Genomic DNA, 18398 nt, shown 5'->3' on the forward strand with positions numbered 1-18398 from the left:
GCCATCTAGACACTGCAAAGGGAATGTCTACCAATGTATGTTGCATGTACCATGTGCAGGGGGACTATTAGGTGTTCAGTGAGGGAGTGTATTCCCCTTGCAATGGGGATGTTGGAAATGGATAGAGGTGTTTTCAGCGGACATACACATAACACTGCAGCCCTAGACACCGGTTTATGAGGAACACCACTGGCCATACTTGCCAGGTGGCCGGAGACTCCCCACATGTGCATACGTTCTCTTACTGCCCCATGAGTGTGGCTGTCCAGATAGCTCATAAAATGCTCTCTTGTCAAATACTCCTTGGGGTAACATATATGTACCCTGTAGTGCCTGCAAAGTGTGATCCTGAGCAAACAGCACTGCCTATTAGTGGCTCCTTAGTATGGGTGGGTATGCTGCCCCCCTGGGACATGTACACATTTAGATTAATATTCTACTGCACAATTAGAAGGTTAATCTAAACGTACGTGTGTACATATCTCATCACAACGGCAGGCAGAACAGTTCACCCAGTGCTTTATTTGCACAAGAGATTGTGCTGCCTGCCTCTGAGCTGGGGTGCTTCGCCACGTCCGTTTTTCTTTAAAAGGTTTAATGCGGAGTGCTTTGGCTCCTCAAAATGCTTAGAGTGCAATAATGGGGGCGTAAGAAGTAGGGCCCTGCAGCCTCTCATTATTGCGCAAATAGCATAGTTACTGACTAACAGGAGAGAAGTCCTCTCCTCTTCTGTAGGCATCACGCTCTGTACAAGGAGGGAAATCCGGTCATGTCATGTGTAGTGTGTGCTGAGGCTGCAAGCGGGAAGTAATTTAAATTGTAATGTGTATATGTAATGTTTATAATTATGCGTGCATGAAAGGAGGGTTGTCTAAGTGTGTGTTGTAAGGGCGTGGAAGAAGGAGATTGACACACAGGTGGCATCATGATTGTTGCCAGAGACTTTTATTAAAAAAATAAGGGTTGGAGAAATACCTTCCTGACTCTAATACTAAGAGGGGTTTCCTTGCCTCAAAATGATATTGCAAGGAGTCTGTCAGGATAGTCTAAAAGAAACAAGTCCACTGTTGTGCCAAAATTCCTATTTCCAGTCTCACACTAAGGCGTAAACTAATGTGCAAAGGGATCTTCTTTAGTCTCAGAGTTCTGTTCCAACTTGCAAAATAAAGTTCCAAAATGCTGCAACAAATGAACTCCAAAAAGAAGGACAACAAGGTTGTCGTGCCCTGTAAATGTTCAATGAGGGGTTTCTCCTCTTCTAATATTCAGGTGGAACCTTCCCCCAGATTGCTGTGCCCACTGAATGTTCAATGAAGGTCTTTTCCTTTTGTAGTGTTTAAGGACAACCTTGCTCCCAGATTGTTATGCCCACTGAATGTTCAATGAGGGCCTTTTCCTCTTTCCTTCTTGGTTTCAAACCTAACCTGGTACACTAGCCTGCAAGGTACTGTGACTATGAATAGTGCTTTAGCTCGCTCTTCCTATGGGTGAGTGCCAGGGTTTGTCTTCTATGTACTTCCCAATTGTGTGTTTTTTTTGCTTGACCACTACTGCTTTGCTGGTTACAGCCAACCCGGTATACTCTCCTGCCAGGTACTGTGCGTATGAAGATTGCTTTGGCTCTATTTTTATGTGGGCACGAATCTCAGATGCGCCTTTTGTTTAAATGTGTTCTTCTTGTTTGACTACTACTCCTACTCCTTCTCCTTCGGCCACAGTCAGCCTGGTATACTATCCTTCCAGGTGCTGTGAGTATGAAGATTGGTTTGGCTCTTTCTTCATGCGGGTGCAGATCCCAACCTCACCTTTTCGACTATTACTACTACTCCTCCTTTGGTTACAGCCAGCCTGGTATATTCTCCTGCCAGGTGCTGCAAGTATGAAGATTGCTTTGGCTCTCCCTCCATGTGGGTGCGAATCCCAGACTCACCTTTTGACTACCACAACTCCTTTGGTCACAGCTAGCCTGGTATATTCTTCTGCCAGTGGCTGTGAGTATGAAGATTGCTTTAGCTCTTTCTTCATTTGAGCTTGAATCCCAGGCTTGCCTTTTCTGCTTCTAGTACTACTGCTTCGTTGGTCACAGCCAACCTGGTATATTCTCCTGCCGGGTACTGTGACTATGAGGATTGGTGTGGAGGCTTTGAACATATATGGGTGTGGGTACTGGATTCGCTTCTGTATTCCTCCCCTCTTCTAGCTGCCCCACCAACTGTCATGGTCTCCCTGACATCTCTGGAGAGCTAACTGGTGCCTTTCGGTTGTTCGCGGGTGCTCCCCTTCGCTTCTTCCACTGCTTGCTGTGGCTCTGTGCTGCCTCCTGGTCTCTGAGCTGAATTTCTCCTCTTTCACACATGCTCCAGGCTTCCCAACTGGATGGGAGCTCAGGCTTCTGCCTCTAACGGGCGTTTGTCTGCATCAGAGCTTCTAGGGACTCCATTACTAGCGGGTAAACATTGCATCGGTACTGTCGGTGTCCAATCTCCTCTATCTCCAATCCGCTCATCCTCCTCCCAGGACTGAGGTCTTCACTCCTATTTAGGTTGTTGTTGCTCTTCCTCATCCCAGTATTTCTTGGGGAAGTGACACTGGGCCTCATTACGACCAAGGCAATAGGGGGTTAACGGGGCCAGTAGAGCTGCCGGCGCCGTTAACCCCTACCGCCTCATTACGAGGTCTGCTCGAGGGTCCAGCAAGCAGACCAAGATGCTAACAACGGGCCCGTCATTAACAGGGCCATTGTTAGCATCCTCCCCATTCCCATTGAGCCCTATGGGGGCTCAAATGGGAATAGGGATGTACTGGGTCTGGGTTCCTTGAATGGGGAAATACCGGGCCCTCCAAGGTCGGAAAGGCCCGGTATTTCCTCATGCATGAAACCTGGACCCGGTACCTGGTATGGGGGTAGCCATGCGGCTAAAAGCGGCATGGCTACCTCCATACTCATAATGAGGACCACTGTCTGTTCTGCAGACATACATGGAAGTATGTAGGGTTATGTCTTATGCAGGGTTACAGGGTGAGGGAGGTTGGGGTGCAGGGAGATTATACAGCACATCTCTCAAGGTGTCATTCCTCTTCCCATAGGGGGTTTTCATCCCCATAAGATCCACCCACTGAGTACAACCCCCAAGGGGACTATTGAGTAGCGGCCTCACATCCCTGGTCTCATGGGAAGGGGCTTCCCCAACAGAAGCAGTGATAACATCCTGGGATTCATCACAGTGTGAATGTGTCCAAGTGTGAATGTGTGTATGTTTGTTTTTTTGTATGCATTCAAGGAGTTGTCTTAGAGCTGAATGAATGTGTAATAAAAATGCAAGATCAGCGCAGTATGATGGAACGCACTTATCAGCTGTGAGAGCAGCACTCTAAAAGGGAAGGGGGCTCTTTCTGATATATGTGAAATTAAAGGCTAAATAAAACAAATCCATATATGCTGGGCTACAGGTAAGTATAATCAGCGTACTGGTAGAATGAAATGCTGTAAATAGGCCCTAAATGCTTGCTTCTGCTTTAAACCTGTGCAAGCATTTTGTTCACAGCAAAGGCTGTTGCAGCTGGTAAATTAGTGCAGAGTCTGCAATCCCAGGACAGCGTTAAGAGAAGTACACAATGGTTGTTATTTTTCGAAGTCAACAGATTAGAGCTCACAGGTTTCGCCAGCAAGTAATAAATACATGACCATATTATAATTCAAAATCATAATGGAGCCGGCAAGAACCACAGCAGTTTTCACTCGGAAAAGGGTTACAGTGGCCCCGATATGCAACATTTGTGCAGCAGTATGTCCATGGTTCAAGGCTCTGAAGGTGACATGGTGGGAATTCGTTCTCATGAGAGTCAGGATTACGTGACTAGGGCAGATTATTTAAGTTCCGCTGGTCACCTAAAATATTTCAATTATTTAATTGTGTGTTGTAGGAAATATAGGTGGCTTGTGACATCACAGGTTATAATTGAGAGCGGTGTGGGAAGGTCCACAAACCCAATCACTGCTTGCAATGTATGCTTTTCTGTATGGGTTCAAAGTGCAAGGTCCAACCAAACTTGTGTGGGGGGATTTTCTCATGTCGCACGATGGCAAATGCTAATTATTTTGTTTTCTATACAAGTTCTTAGTGTAGGGGCGTTTCATTGACAGCACCTTTTCATGCAGTTCTGTTCCGCGATCTGTTTGAATTTGCTCTTCCATCTGCATCTGGGGCCCTGAATACAATTGTGTTACTTTTTGCACCGGCGTACTCTCCTTTTTGACTACTTTTGTAATTTTATTTTGGTTCTACGAAGCGACCCCCGATGCAAATGCATGGGTGAATGAGAGAGTGCATGTTGTCTGAATGAGAGTGTCTGTGCTTTATGAGTGTGTGTGCCTGTGCTGCGTGTGTGAAGCATGAGCTGGCTTTTTGGGGGGCTACCATTGCATGGAATTTTTACCTGGCATCAAGGGTAAAGCAAACATGATGAGTGCTATTGCATACCTAGATTGGCCTAAATGTCAGCAGCCAGTTTGTCTATATCATTTTACTCTGCCATGCTATTTGTATGGCATTAATGGGAAAAAACATGATAAGCATTTTTGCGTGGCTGGGCTGGCCTAATTCAGTGTAGCCAGTCTGGTGATATTTTCCTATTGTGGCATAGCTAAACTGGACTATTTCGGTGCTACCAGTCTGGTTGTATTGTTTTACTTAATGTGGCATGGCAATTTCTACTCAGAATCAGTGGTACAGTAAACATGATATGTGTCATTACAAGGCTAAATTGGCCTACTTCGGAGCAACTTTCTGGCCATATTTTGTTAATGTGGCATGGAATATATTTTACTGGGCATCAATGGTAAAGCAAAGATTATCACTTTTATTGCATGACTGGACTGGCCATATTTCCTTAATGTTGCATGGTGTCTTTTACTTGGCATCAGTGGTAAAGCAAGCATACTAAGTGTGTTTATGTGGGTGGACTGAACTGCTTAGGTGAAAAAGGTTAAAGCCAGCACAATGAGTGTTCTTACATGGCCATAATGGCCTACATTGGTGCAACCAGATTGGACACATTTTCTTACTGTGGCATGGCACTTCATCTAGCAAAGCCAACATGAGAATGTTCTTATGTGGGGATACTGGACTATATTCACAGAGCCAGCATGAACATGTGTTCTTATAATATCACTGTTGACATGTGTGTAAAGCAAGCATGGGTATGCTCTTATATGGGAAGGCTGACATACACTAGTGCATCCAACATGGAAATGAACGGCACATGCAGCTTGAAAATGTTTTTTTATACCAGCATATATTGTAGAAAATGGCATAATGAAAACACAGAGGAAAATGCTCCTATGCACTGTTTTTGACTTGCATCCATTGGATTTGTTCACGAGTAGCCACACAAAACTAATTTCAAACTTTCTAACATAGTTTTTCTCAGAGAATGGCTGTAAAATGCACTATGTTTACCCATTATTTTAAACATGTTGTAGGGGGCTGATCCTCCCTGAATCTCCTTTGGTTGATTTGGGCTCCCTCATTGCACTCAATCACTCCTGTATATTTGTGTGAAACCTTTACGCCCCTCCAATTAAAGGAAATCACTTGCCACTAATGCCACTGTCACTGGAGCATCCTGTGCAATGGCAATACAGTGGTGGCAGAGGGCCTTCTCGGATTATTGATCAATGAGGTATGGTTTATATCTCTGTGTAAAACTCTAATTTCTATTAAACACAGCCGCTGCAGTTGTACCACTACTGTAAAATGTACATACATTGAAACTATTCTGTTGAACCCAAAAAAGAAAAGGCATTTTGGTCAACTTTTGACAGAATAAAATTGCCCATGACCTTACTGCTGAAACAAAACCTGCACACTTCCTGCATGATGCATCCCGACCTCAAACCTCATCCAACTGCATCACCACACTGGCTCCGCACTGGCTCAACTCCTGTCTCTCACATACTACTATCCTCTATGCACTAAAAACTACACAAATCTCCTTCCACAAAAATACATCTATGAAGCCCACATTTCCTGAAAACTACTGCCCCATTACTATCCTGCCATACTTCACCAAAATCATGGAATATGTAGTCCCAACCCAAATGAAACAACACAACACTACACACAACCTCCTCAACCCCTTCTAATCTGGCGTTTGACCTCAAGACAGCACCAAGACTGCTACTCTTCACGACCTCGATGACCTGCACAACATCATAGACAAAGGATACGTAGCTCTACGCATACTCTCCAACCTCTCATTAGCCTTCTAAACCCTTGTTCACACCAGTGTACTCAACACCCTGTCTTACCTTATGAAACTCTCAGGGACCATCCTCAACTGGTTCACCTCCTACCTCACTGACTGAACACACTTTCTCTACATGGCTCCTTATTGAGAATCTACCCCAGACAAGTATAAGGTCCTGTAAGGTTTCTCCCCATCTCCAGTCCTCGTCAACATATATGCAGAATCCCATGGGCAGACTTTTAGCAAACTCAATGTCCATTCCCACCAATACGCATACGACATAAAAATTCAAATTGCATCCCCTTCACAATTCCACCCCCTTAAAAGCTGTATATCCACCATAACCACCTGGATGGGCACCCAAAATCTCAAGCTAAACTCTGCCAAAACAGAATACCTCCTCATCTGCTCCCTTAGGCACAAACCAGACTTCACACCCTGGATCAAAGAACTCACAACAGACAACCCACATATATCCATCTCCACACATGCCAACTCCCTTGATAACACGCACCACATAGCAGCTGTCACCAAGACATGCAATCTACAACTACATTTCCTTCACAAGGTCAGATATATCCTTCACCCTGACAACTTCTGCACCGCAGTCCAAGCACTTGTTCCTTCCAAGCTGGACTAATGTAATGCTCTCTTCACTTGACTCACCAACAGTACCCTTGCCCCCTATAAACCAAACAAAATTTAGCAGCTAGACTCATCCTCCACCTACCTAAACATTTACATATAACCTCAGCTCTCGCTCAGCTTCACTGGCTCCCTGCGCCCCAGAGAATTGCCTTCAAAGGACTCTGTATTGTATTCAAAGCCATACACCTCAAATCCCCATCTTACCTTCACAACAAATTGAAACTCACCACCCAAACAAACACCATACAAACAAGCCAGCATCTTCTACACATTCCCCTCTGCAAACCAACATGCACACAAAAACAAGCATTTACCCTGTGGGCACCCTGAGCATGGAACACCCTACCACTTCAAATCCACGCTGCACCCACCATCATCACTTTCCAAAACGGCCCACATGTAATCCAGACCCTCTAACTACCCTTCCACTACTTGTCTATCCTAATCGTCTTATCCTATCCTGAAAATAATTTCTACCATCATGTTTCACCTCCCACATTTTGAACCTATGATTCTCGTTACGTAGCCAATACCATCTGCGTAGGGCCAGGACTGGGCAAATATTCAAATAAAATAAAAATAAACATAAAAACTAAATGGGATCCCTGTTGTTTCAGGAGTCAATACCTAATGGGTATCTGCCCGGCAAATGTCTCCACAGTGAGGAACCTGGGCTTCTCAGTTGAAAAGTAATGCACTCTGCTGTCCAAAATAGGGCTGTAACCTAATTCCATCGTGAATGTGGAAAACATCCTCTTTCTTGCTACCTCAGAGCTAGGTGTGGTTCTCCAATTTTTTCTTGAATCCCCAACCCCTACTATGGATTGGCAGAAGATTTCATATCTTCCGGGCACTCACCTCGTATCATTGTTGACCAATGCGGTAAAGGATAAAGAGGCGATCCATATATTTTAAATGAAAACCATACAGTGCAAGGTTCAAGTATTCTCAGTATGGGTGTATCTTATCACCTCAAGGTGCTATTTTAGTCTTAGATTTACACAGATCAGAAAGAAATGACCTTTTCTGTGGCCATATTGATACTTTTGAAGTCACTCTTTCTGAATGTTTGGAATTATGCAGACCATCGACATTTCTGAAAGTATTCCAATGCTGGCTGTCCTTCAATCTTGCTTCACGTTAATAGCTGTTTTCTGAGGCTCACAGCTCATGTTCTGAAGTCACATGTGTGGCCTTCAGCCAGTACAAACAAAAATAGAAGATGCAATGCTTTGTAAATGTGTGTTATTCATATTCCATACCTTTCCAAGAGTATGTGCATATTGGCGTTACTGAATGCAGAGTTGTTTTACAAACATCCTCTTGGCATACTGAGATTTAATGTGGGAACTGCTACCTTAAAGAACGGGGGCGTAGGAGACACAAACAATCTGGGGGGGACAGGGGACACCTTGGGGGCTTTTTTATTTATTGTGTTTTAGTCAAAGAACTCTACTTTTCACAAACGTATGTATTAAATTACATATATCATCACTGCATACAAGAGAAAAGAAGAAAAGAAAACAGAAGAAAATTAAGAAAAAGAAAAGCAGTTCAGAGTATAAAATCCTTCAATGTGGCTGGAAAACCTTAACTAACTTTGAATGCCCTGCTCAAGAGTAGTGTAGAGGAGGAGCCTAAACCCTCTACCGGAAAACCTGCCCCTAAATTGCCTATTTGTTGGGAACCAGAAATAACGACAAAGACGGCACCTGTAATCATGCCTATAACGCAAGCAGCCTTTAAAGCAAAGTATCCATTAAGGAGACCGTTCTTTATGTATCCACAAAGAGCTGACAGCCTCTTGGGAAGAATCCCTGAAGAGCACATGAAGACTGATGAAAGAAAAGATTGGTGACGTCACATGAAGAAAGTGACACACCTCAGAAGAGATGACGAGAAAGAAGATGAATAGACTATATAGAACCTGATGACAAAATAAAGAATCGAGTGACCCTTTACGTGCAGAATGGAAGATCACACATGTGAAGAGCAAGGGAGAAAATGAAAACCATTTTACTATTGTACAGATGCAGTAACGCAAGTAGACAAAGTAATCATAAGGCTGGCTTTACGTAGTGAATAGTGCAGGCAGTGCTGCCGAGGTATATATATGTATAGGAATCTGGAAGAGCCACATCGTATTCAAGCAAACTGGTCCCCGTGAAAAGAAGGGGTGAAAAGTGTGGCACAGTAGAATAAACACAGCTGAAGATGGAAGAAGAATCCAAGAAGTACGCTTGGCCCAGTATCAAGGATTAAGGCAGCCAAGAAACTGGTTATCTATCATGAAAAAATACAATGAACGTGAGACATGAGCTGAGCTCCTGTTAAGGTGCAGTGAAAAGACTATGAGTGGCAAGTTCTATTCATTTAGTACTATTAAATACAATGAAGGAGCTCAAAAACTTGGTCTCTAGTCACATGGTCAGATGAAAATAGACTTTGGGCAAGTTACACCAGGACTAGAAGATAAAGTCATGCTCACACTCCCTTTTATTCCCAGGAGCAGGGATACTTGCAAGGACAAGTTCAAAAGACTATCCTCGTGGCAGACAGCTTGAGTGATGATAGATGATGGGCTAATTGGGTGGGGAGGCATGGTCAAGACCAACCCACCAGCACCTGGGGTACCAGCTTGTGTGCTGCTAATGAGTGGAATATTCCAGAAGGGTACAAACATGCCAATCAATTATAGAGGGCCACATACCAAAGAGCCCTATAGTTTAGAGACCAATCGGACGTCATGGATTTGATGACGCTCACAATGACTTGCACTAGGGGTGGGCACCTGACAGTAGAGACCCAATCACAACACCACCCCCATAGAAAGAATACATAGATGTTTCTAGTTTACCCAATCACAGTGTCACATACGTTTTCGTAGTTTGCCACATAGTATGACATCAATGATGATGAGTACTTAGTATATAAGTGTGTTTTTTATGTGATACGTTGAGATCTTACTGCCAGACATCTGATGATGTTCGTTGTACTCCATGTTTAAGATACTTGTTAATAAAAGAGACCAACTTCCAGAGTCCGTTTTTATTATTGATGCTTGAGTAATTTTGCATCCCCATCCACCCTGTAGAGTGTTACCTCGTCTTAAAGGGCCTTTGGGTACACCAGTAATAAGAAGCCTGACATGCCAGAATCGTGTAATCCTTTGCACTGTCTGCATCGTGTCTTAGTTGATTCTTAATGCGCCCTCTACTCAGCTGATGTGCATTTTGCCTGAAAATTAACAATAGACGTAGCATTATTTTGAAGCACTGTGCAAGCTCAAGAAAACAGTGCTCTGTGCTCATTTATCTTCCACAATTCTAGGGAGTGCAAGGTTACATTTGGAATTTTGCCTGAAATCATGGTATGTAGATATGTACTGCTGTCCGCCTGTGGCCTGACCGCCCTCCGTGTGATTTATCATATGCAGTGCCAAGAAAAGAGCTGGTCCCAGATTATCAAAACGTTGCTCTTGTGCAAGAAAATGGAGCAAATTAATCTAGAGCTCATTTTGTAAGTATACAAAACATGACATGGTGCAAAAAGGTTTAGCCCCAATCCCTATTATTTAACAAAATGGTTCACTGGAATTAAAATGAAAGAAAATGTATTGTTTTAGATATTTGCTGTCTCACTTAAATGTAGTAAACACGTTTATGTCATGAAACAAACTAGTGCACAAATCAGTCGGATTTTTTTTGTCCTAGTGCAAAGTACTTTTCTTTTTACATAATACGTATTGTGGCAACACTTGTTTGCTCCATTCCGTATTAAGCATTTTCCCAATTTTTTAGCACTGGTGGGGATGTTTGAACCTGGTTGGTCAGTTTGGTGTTCTTCCATAGACAAATTCCTTAACCTGGATATTATATTGTGCAGGAAACGACAACTGTGCATTTAGAGTAACATTACAGCCAGTGTGTACAATTCATTGCTGACTGGTTCACAGTTACAGGTGGAAATTATCTGTGAATTAAATGCAAACACAGGTGCCATGCTCCATTAGTCAGAGTGAACACCGAAAGAATGCATGGCCCTGTAGCATGACAGGTAGGGTGGCTTGTGAGAGGAGAAAGGGAAAGGAAGATGGTAAGGAGAGGAAGCAAAAATGGGGAGAAAAATTGTGATAGAGTGGCGTGGCCCCCAGAAGATGATGTTGGTGACTCTGAGAGGGAGAGGCCAGAAGTGATACCCTGCACGAGATGTGAATCACTGATGTGTGGAAGTGGGGCAAAAGAATTGCGAAATCAAGAGATCAAAGTATGATGAGGATTGAGGAATGCTTATTGATGCAACATTTGCAACGTTATAGAAAATGAAACAAATAATATGCAAACTGTATAAATGAAGGCACCAAAACTATGGGGAAAGGGCAGAGAGAGGAGAAAAAAGGTTAAAAAGGAGATATAAGAAAGGGAGAGATCGCGGCCACAGCTCCTACTCAATCTCCAGCCAGCTGTCCCCATGCGCTGCCTCTAAGTATCCACAGTGCCCAGGCTGCTGATGACTGAAGCACATGGCGCGGGCATTCCATGCAGAACACAAAGGAAAAAGCTCCCCAGGCCCACACCAGGCTCCAAAGGGGCTGGCTGCCACCGTCAGGCAGCCAAGGGCTTCTGTCACAAGTTTAAGCCTCATACCTACTCTCACTTGTAGTTTCCTCAGATGACCACCAGAGCCGAACTTGCCTCACTTGCCCTTCTGTGATGCTGCGCACCTTTTCCAGCCTTCAGCTAGAAAGTCGGTACCTACACTCGATACTGCCAGTTTTGCCTGTTACATTTCGGGGCAGTTTGCCACAGTTTGAGACTGAGACTTCATGATTGACGTGGACCCGTCTCAAGAGGGCCTGCAAATCACAATGTTCACAGTATTTGTTTGAAATGGCTGCAGCTGACACCACAAAGAATGTTCTAGTAACCTTGTCTCTGTAAATCTCTGCTTTGGTTATGTTTTGAAGTCTGGGTCATTAGCACTTCAAATGGCAAACTATTCGTCAACGCCCCATGTTTAATTCTCAGTCCGTACCTATGCCTAAGTAAACTGAATCACAAAGTAAACCTATTTTTAAAAGATTTTAAAACATGGACTGGTTCATGTCTGCTTCTTTGATGAGCATAAACCATGTTAACTTTTTTGTGGATATTACAAATTCTGCACATTATGCATATCTGCAAGATACATGTCTGTGCCAAACTATGCTCTCAGACAAGTTACTTTATCACCCAGTCCCTTTTAGGGTGCGTCTGTGTCTTGAATGTAGCGCAACCTCCAGGGCAGCTTGCACAGATCCCAAGTTGCCCAATGTGAATCATAAACATGTCACTGCTTTTAAGTTAACATCGTATTGCATTGTGGTACCTGAAGTCTTCCATGCATAGTGCAGTGATGCCGAATGACATGAGTTAAACATGCCAGATCCCGCAAAACATGATCTGAGAGCTGTTCCTTAATAGTAGCTTTATTGGTTGGAAGAGTTTTCCTATTAACCAGTTTGTTGCTTTAGGATTACTGTTGTGCAACAGAAGAGACATTTACTTCTGCCACTGTGCTCCTCAGATGGTGCCAGTGGCACATGTGTGTATATCAACGCCCTTACGCCTTAGGGCCCTCCAGTGCTTTATACATTAATAAATTAAATGCATGAATTACACTTAAAGAATCACAGACATATTCTGGGGGGGGGGTGAATGCATGCCATTATATCCCCCCACTTAAAATTGTGGGGGGATTTGTCCGCCCTGTGCCCCCCAATGTCCTTTGTCCATGTACAAAAAGCACCCTTAATATTCTTGACAAGTCCAATCGTAGAGTGACATTTACTGAATGTAGAAAGGTACCAAATACCAATAAGCAATATGATGATTTGGAAGGATGTGCAAAGAGGAAACATTATGTCAATGTCAATTTGTCATGTCCAACTCCATAAATATTGAGGAGACTGCGTGACGAGACTTTCTTGAGAAAGACATTTAGTGCCCTCATTTCATTAATTTGAAAAAGAGAAGAAAAACTGAGCCTATTATGTCCCCTTCCCTTAAGGTTAAAGTTGAACAGCTTACACCCTCTTGTACAAGAGTTCCCTTTGCCACATAGACTGCAAGATAATATCCAAGCTACTTAACAAGTGCCAGGGAGGAGGGGAATTAAGAATTCAAATAAAACAGGCCCTACTCAGAGTATGATATGCATACTCTATGTTGTCTTACAAAGTAGATAAGAGAAGCAAACAGACAGTAACAGTGTTATGTCACCTTGTTTTATCTGTTTACTTTTAACTCCTGGAAGGGCATTTTACGAAAATACCTGTTCAGAACACTTTAATTTCCACAATCCCATGTGTGAATTTATTCGGAGACTGTCCCAAATTTTTGCACTTTGCTTAACGGTATCTGATAACACAATATTTAAATTAGTCAGTGCAGTATATATTCATAATGCATAAACTTAAACCCTAATTCTCATTCTGTGTGGGCTCACGCCTTTGGCCTGCACAATTGTAATCTCCTTTATGAATCCCATACATAAATTCAATACCATATATAGGAGGAGCAGAGTTGTCATAATGGCTTAATATAAACACAGCATACAAAAGAGGAGAGGATGAGTATAAGTGAGCGTCATTTACCTGCCCTACTGTAGTTCTGCGGAGAGCGGGATGTTGGTGTGTAGCGTCCATAGCCTACAGATCCAGTAGAGCTGGGACTTGACGCCCGATACTGCTTTAAAGATCTGTCATCCTGGTCACCCTGAAATGACAGCAAAATCCCTCACATCATTCTACAGAACACAGATATTGAATATGGTCAGAAGACTAAACCTGTTCTGTTGATGTGCTGCAAAGAGCAATGAAACTGATGGAGGTAACGTTTATGCAAACAAGCTACAGGTTACAAATGCATGAAAAATGTCCCAAATCAAGGCAATCTTTAAGGATGGTAAAGGATGGTGATTTGATCTGTGTAACCAGCCACTTTGAAGCTAAAATGATTAAAATGAGAAATGTTCATAATCAATGTATGTATTTAACATATGTGCTTCATTTGACCATGTAGAGAGTAGGATAGGAAAGTTCATTGAATACTCCACATTTGATTAGTAGCCAGTATCAATACATGGCCTGGCCTGCTGAACCATACTAGTAGCGCACCAAAGGTTTGGTTCTAGGATTCTTAGTTAAATAGAACCTTCTTATAATTATTATTTGGGGGTCATTCCAAGTTGGTGGTGTGGTAAAATGGAATTACCATTGCTTATACCATACTGACAAATTCTGATTTTGGAGGTAAAGTTTACCAAAAAAAAATTGTAGAATTACCACTTGTTGAATTACCACAGGCAGTAATTCTGCCAAACCCTAATGGAGTTTTATGGAACTCCAAAATAGGGAATAACAGCACCTTGGAAAATGGAAGATTTACCTACAGTTCTGAGGTGGTATCCTAACTGCAAATTAGTTTGGCAGATTTACCACTGGTAAATCTGCCAAACTCAGAGTATGGCTGTTTATTTTCTACCTACAACCAATAAAACTCATTTGGTGGCTTTCAGGAATTCTTTAAATATAAATACATAAATTATCACCAACAGATTTTCCAATCCGAATTAGCCCTTTTCCTCTAACCTTCCCCTAGCAGCACCATAAAGAATGATACAGCAGCTTGAACCAACTTGTCTGTGAGAATCATGAGGTTGAAATCAGGATATGTTCTGTTTAAAGTTTGACATGTCCGCCCACTGGTAACGTCCAGTTGGGTTTTTGGAAAGACCAAATGTGCAATCAATTAATCTGCATTGAAATTTGTTATATATATAAATGTTTTCATAAATATTTATTGTGGATATCCTCAAGACTTGACTGGAGTTTTTTATTGTATAGGTCAACGAGCCAGGTCCCAGTTCTGGTTGGCTCTCAGGTATCAGTCCTAGATTCTACTTGTCTCCACATGTCCTAGTATTATGACATTGAAAGCTTTACAAGAGGTCAGAAGGCAGAAAATAAATCACTGAAACAGAACAGTGATTTTTACAGTGTACATGTATAAGATAAATATGCCTTTTTCTGACGTTCATATCTCCAGTAGGGCAAATGCATTTTTCAAAATGTTTACACTAAAAGAAGTGGATGCTAAGCTTCAAATTGTAAAAAAAAAAAAAAAGAAAAACGTCATGCAGCTCTGTTCGACTCATGTTTATAATCTTGCAATATGCTCATTATTACACTCTCCTATACTTTATATTTGTAAACACCATTAAAAATGCAAAGTCTATATGTTGTTTGACTTTCCATATCACCCTCTATCTTCCCTCTCTGCCCAATTCTGATGGCATTTTTATTTTAAATATGAATTTCCACAGTTAATTGGATATTGCGTTTTTACATGGAGCAAATCCGCTCAGCCAAAATCGGCATTGAAGAGAAATTATTGAGAAGGCTTGTGAACAGTCTTGCACTAAAACACACACAAAACAAGGGTGGAAGTTGCTTCTAGAGTATCGAAACTCTCTCAGAAACTGTGCATTAAAGCATCCATGAATTTGCTTTAACTCTCCTTTGCTCTCCGGTTTTCATTTGTTCACTATTTCTATGTTTTGACTCAAAATGTATTCTAAGATCCATTGACAAAGTTTCTACTTCTAGGAGTAGAAGTGACATATGCCTGAAAAAGCACTATCTTAAAAATGATAAAGTCATTTCAAAGTGTTTAATGAGGAGCGGTGGCTAAGTTCTCTTAAAAACGTGCGAAAACTCTTAAACTATAATGTACGAGAATTAACAAGGCCATGGAAGCTCTTCTGTGAGATGTGGCACGAACAGAAGGGTCCACCGTCATGTTTTATCCATCTGTGCCGTACCAAGGGAGCAATAGGTATTTGTATATTAGTCTGGTTCTGTCCACAGGGATAGCCCAGCAGTGAAATGCCACACCATTTTACAGTGAACAAGACTACCTACAAACCGCAACCCCAGACATATGTTTCCGCCTTTTGGGGCATCAACAGTGAGGTGAAGCATCTCACTAGACACAGAGATCAAGGGGTGCATGTCTGGTTTGCCTTTACAAACATAGGGTGAACCCCAAGTGTCCCAACATTTGCCAAAAATGTAAGGTCCCTCTATTAAGGATGAACAATGCCACATAACTTATTCTACCAGCATAAACTCATGATGAATTTACTCTCTGGGCCACCCCAGCAGAGAAATATGCATTTGCGTACCATCCTAGATGCAAGCTTTATATGTGAGGTGTCAAAATAAATGAAAGGGAATATACATGTCTGTGATGTGTGGTATTGCAAGGGATATATATTGGCTACAATAATTTGTAGCAAGAGGAAAAACTTTACACATGTTTTTTGAAAAAGTGAGTATGATCTTGCCTAACATCGAGTCATTTATTCCAGAGCAAGTTAAGTCATATCTTATGACCACTTTTAGGTGTAAAGGGACCTATTTATGTGAGTTAGTTGTAATTGACATGGCTTTTCTGCCAGCAAAAAGTCCAGCCTGATTTGTTTGTGTACTGTTTTTCAAGTCTAAGTTACGACCACGAGTAAGGAAATTACTCTTGGTGTATCTTACTCCAATGCGTACTTCATCACTTCGACCCTCGTTGCTTTAACAATTTTCTACCATGCCGCTTCCTGTCTCATAAATCATCTTTGCTTTTGGATAGGTATCTTTTCACCCTAGAGCCGCACCATATGTCATCAGAGTTAACCTACGATTTCACAATATACTTTTGAAATGTAAGCACCTCTCCCACATTACAGACTTAATTTTTCCAGGTGTAGTTCTCTGCATTAGAAGCCCATGTCAATTAAATAAATAAATGAAATAATGGAACAGATCGGGAAAACAAAGAATCAAAGGCATTTAGCATTACCTCGGTTGGTGTTGGAGAGATGAACTGAGGTGACTGCAAAGCACAATACACAAAATAGGAAATTAGTTGCAAGTTCATGCATGATGTTATTGGTGGAAAAACAGTCAGTTCATCATAACTCCTCAATATAACCATAACGCTGTCCTGAGAAACCCTCCACATACTTACACCAAGTGCCCACAAACGCACACACAAATGGAAAGTAATTCATACACCATATAATAGGAGTTGAATTCTTGGTTTCTTGGTAAGATAGTACTTAGCAAAAAACTCAAAACACCTCACGCCGAACAGGAAAGAGAGTGCACCAAAACCAACTAAGAGGTATATCGTTACTCATTGATATTAATAAAAACATTGGCACTTTTCATGTTTTGATTTGATTTTGTTTTGGAAAAGTGACAGATCTATGATTCTGCATGCTTACTAAGGGTCTAAGTGAATTTTGTCACCAACTAAGAATCCACATCTGAGTACATGTGTGAAATCATAGGTGGGTAGTCTTTCATTGCTGTTTCTTTTCATGCCAACTCTATGACCTTCTCATCCATCTCTCTCTAAGCTCCTTCAACCCTTGCCACTGTCTGCTTAATCTATGTATGAGAGTTCTACATGGTGTCATCACTGTGATCCTTTTACATTTTCGTCTTGCTTAAAAAGAATACCTATCAAACGCTCTCTGTCTACATAGCCATGTATGAATGTATGTATGTATGCATGGGATTTATAGACCACAACTTTAGCTGGGAAGCAACTGAGCGATGTACAATGGGGATGCCACCAATGGGATACAAGTAAGGGTTCAGGGATAGCAGAGGAACTATGATATGATATGGTATTTATAACGCGCCGATACAAAAGTGTTTCTATGTGCGACGAGGCAATGGAGGGGGAACAGAGGGAAGACAGAGACAACGATCTTACTAGGCCAGGTGACATTGAGATCGCACAACTGCAGGGGAGAGGGGGCGGGGGAAGCTGTGGGGGGGAGAGGGAGCAGTGTGGTACATGGGATCAGCAGTAATAAATAAATAAAAACAAAAGTAAAAAGTACGGGCAGCAGGTGGCAGGTGCATGGGTAAGTGCAGACAGCAAGTGTCAAGTGCTGGTAGGGGACTGTAGGGATACAGAAAGAGCCTCCAAGTGCAGGAGTTGCCAGGGGGGGGGGGGCAGTGCAGGTGTGCAAACTGGCGGGGGAGGAGAAATGGGCCCGAGATCAGAGGGTAGCCAGGTGACCAGTGCAGATTCAGCAGGGGAAAGGAGCAGAGAAAGCAAAAGCAAAGAGGAAGGTCTTGAGGTGCTTCCGGAACCGGAGATGGTTCTCCTCAAGTTTCAGAGAGGCAGGGAGGCTGTTCCAGAGGGAGGCCCCAGCCGGAGAAAGAGATCTACCACCAACTTGTTGCTTGGAGAAGCGACTAACCCTGAGGGAGTTGGAGGTGGATGAGCGAAGAGCGTGAGAAGGAAGATATTTAGGTAGAGAGAGTTGAAGGTATTGGGGCCCTAGACCACAGAAGGCCTTGTGGACAATGCAGAGGGTTTCCTCGCAGCCACTGTAAGCCAGTGTAGATCCCTGGGCTTAAGGCCAAGGACAAGTCTCGCAGTCCTGTT

At 42.5% G+C, this 18398-nt stretch overlaps 1 protein-coding gene across 12 annotated transcripts in view; it reads right to left on the bottom strand.

Moving 5' to 3' along the window:
• The window catches only part of ABLIM2 (actin binding LIM protein family member 2), a 1607463-nt gene that overhangs the window by 489326 nt on the left and 1099739 nt on the right, over nucleotides 1-18398 (bottom strand). For 8 of the 12 annotated variants that reach the window (XM_069632014.1, XM_069632021.1, XM_069632020.1 and 5 more), the window contains exons 11-12: nucleotides 16791-16823; nucleotides 13532-13652 (exon numbers count right to left, since the gene is read on the bottom strand). In XM_069632014.1, the coding sequence (XP_069488115.1) occupies nucleotides 13532-13652; nucleotides 16791-16823 (154 nt within the window). The remainder of the gene's footprint in view (nucleotides 1-13531; nucleotides 13653-16790; nucleotides 16824-18398) is intronic. The other 4 variants (XM_069632024.1, XM_069632022.1, XM_069632015.1 and 1 more) reach the window with 1 other exon arrangement.

This window comes from Ambystoma mexicanum, chromosome 6q (genome assembly GCF_040938575.1).
Source record: "Ambystoma mexicanum isolate Mex_15411 chromosome 6q, UKY_AmexF1_1, whole genome shotgun sequence".
Classification (NCBI taxonomy): domain Eukaryota; kingdom Metazoa; phylum Chordata; class Amphibia; order Caudata; family Ambystomatidae; genus Ambystoma; species Ambystoma mexicanum.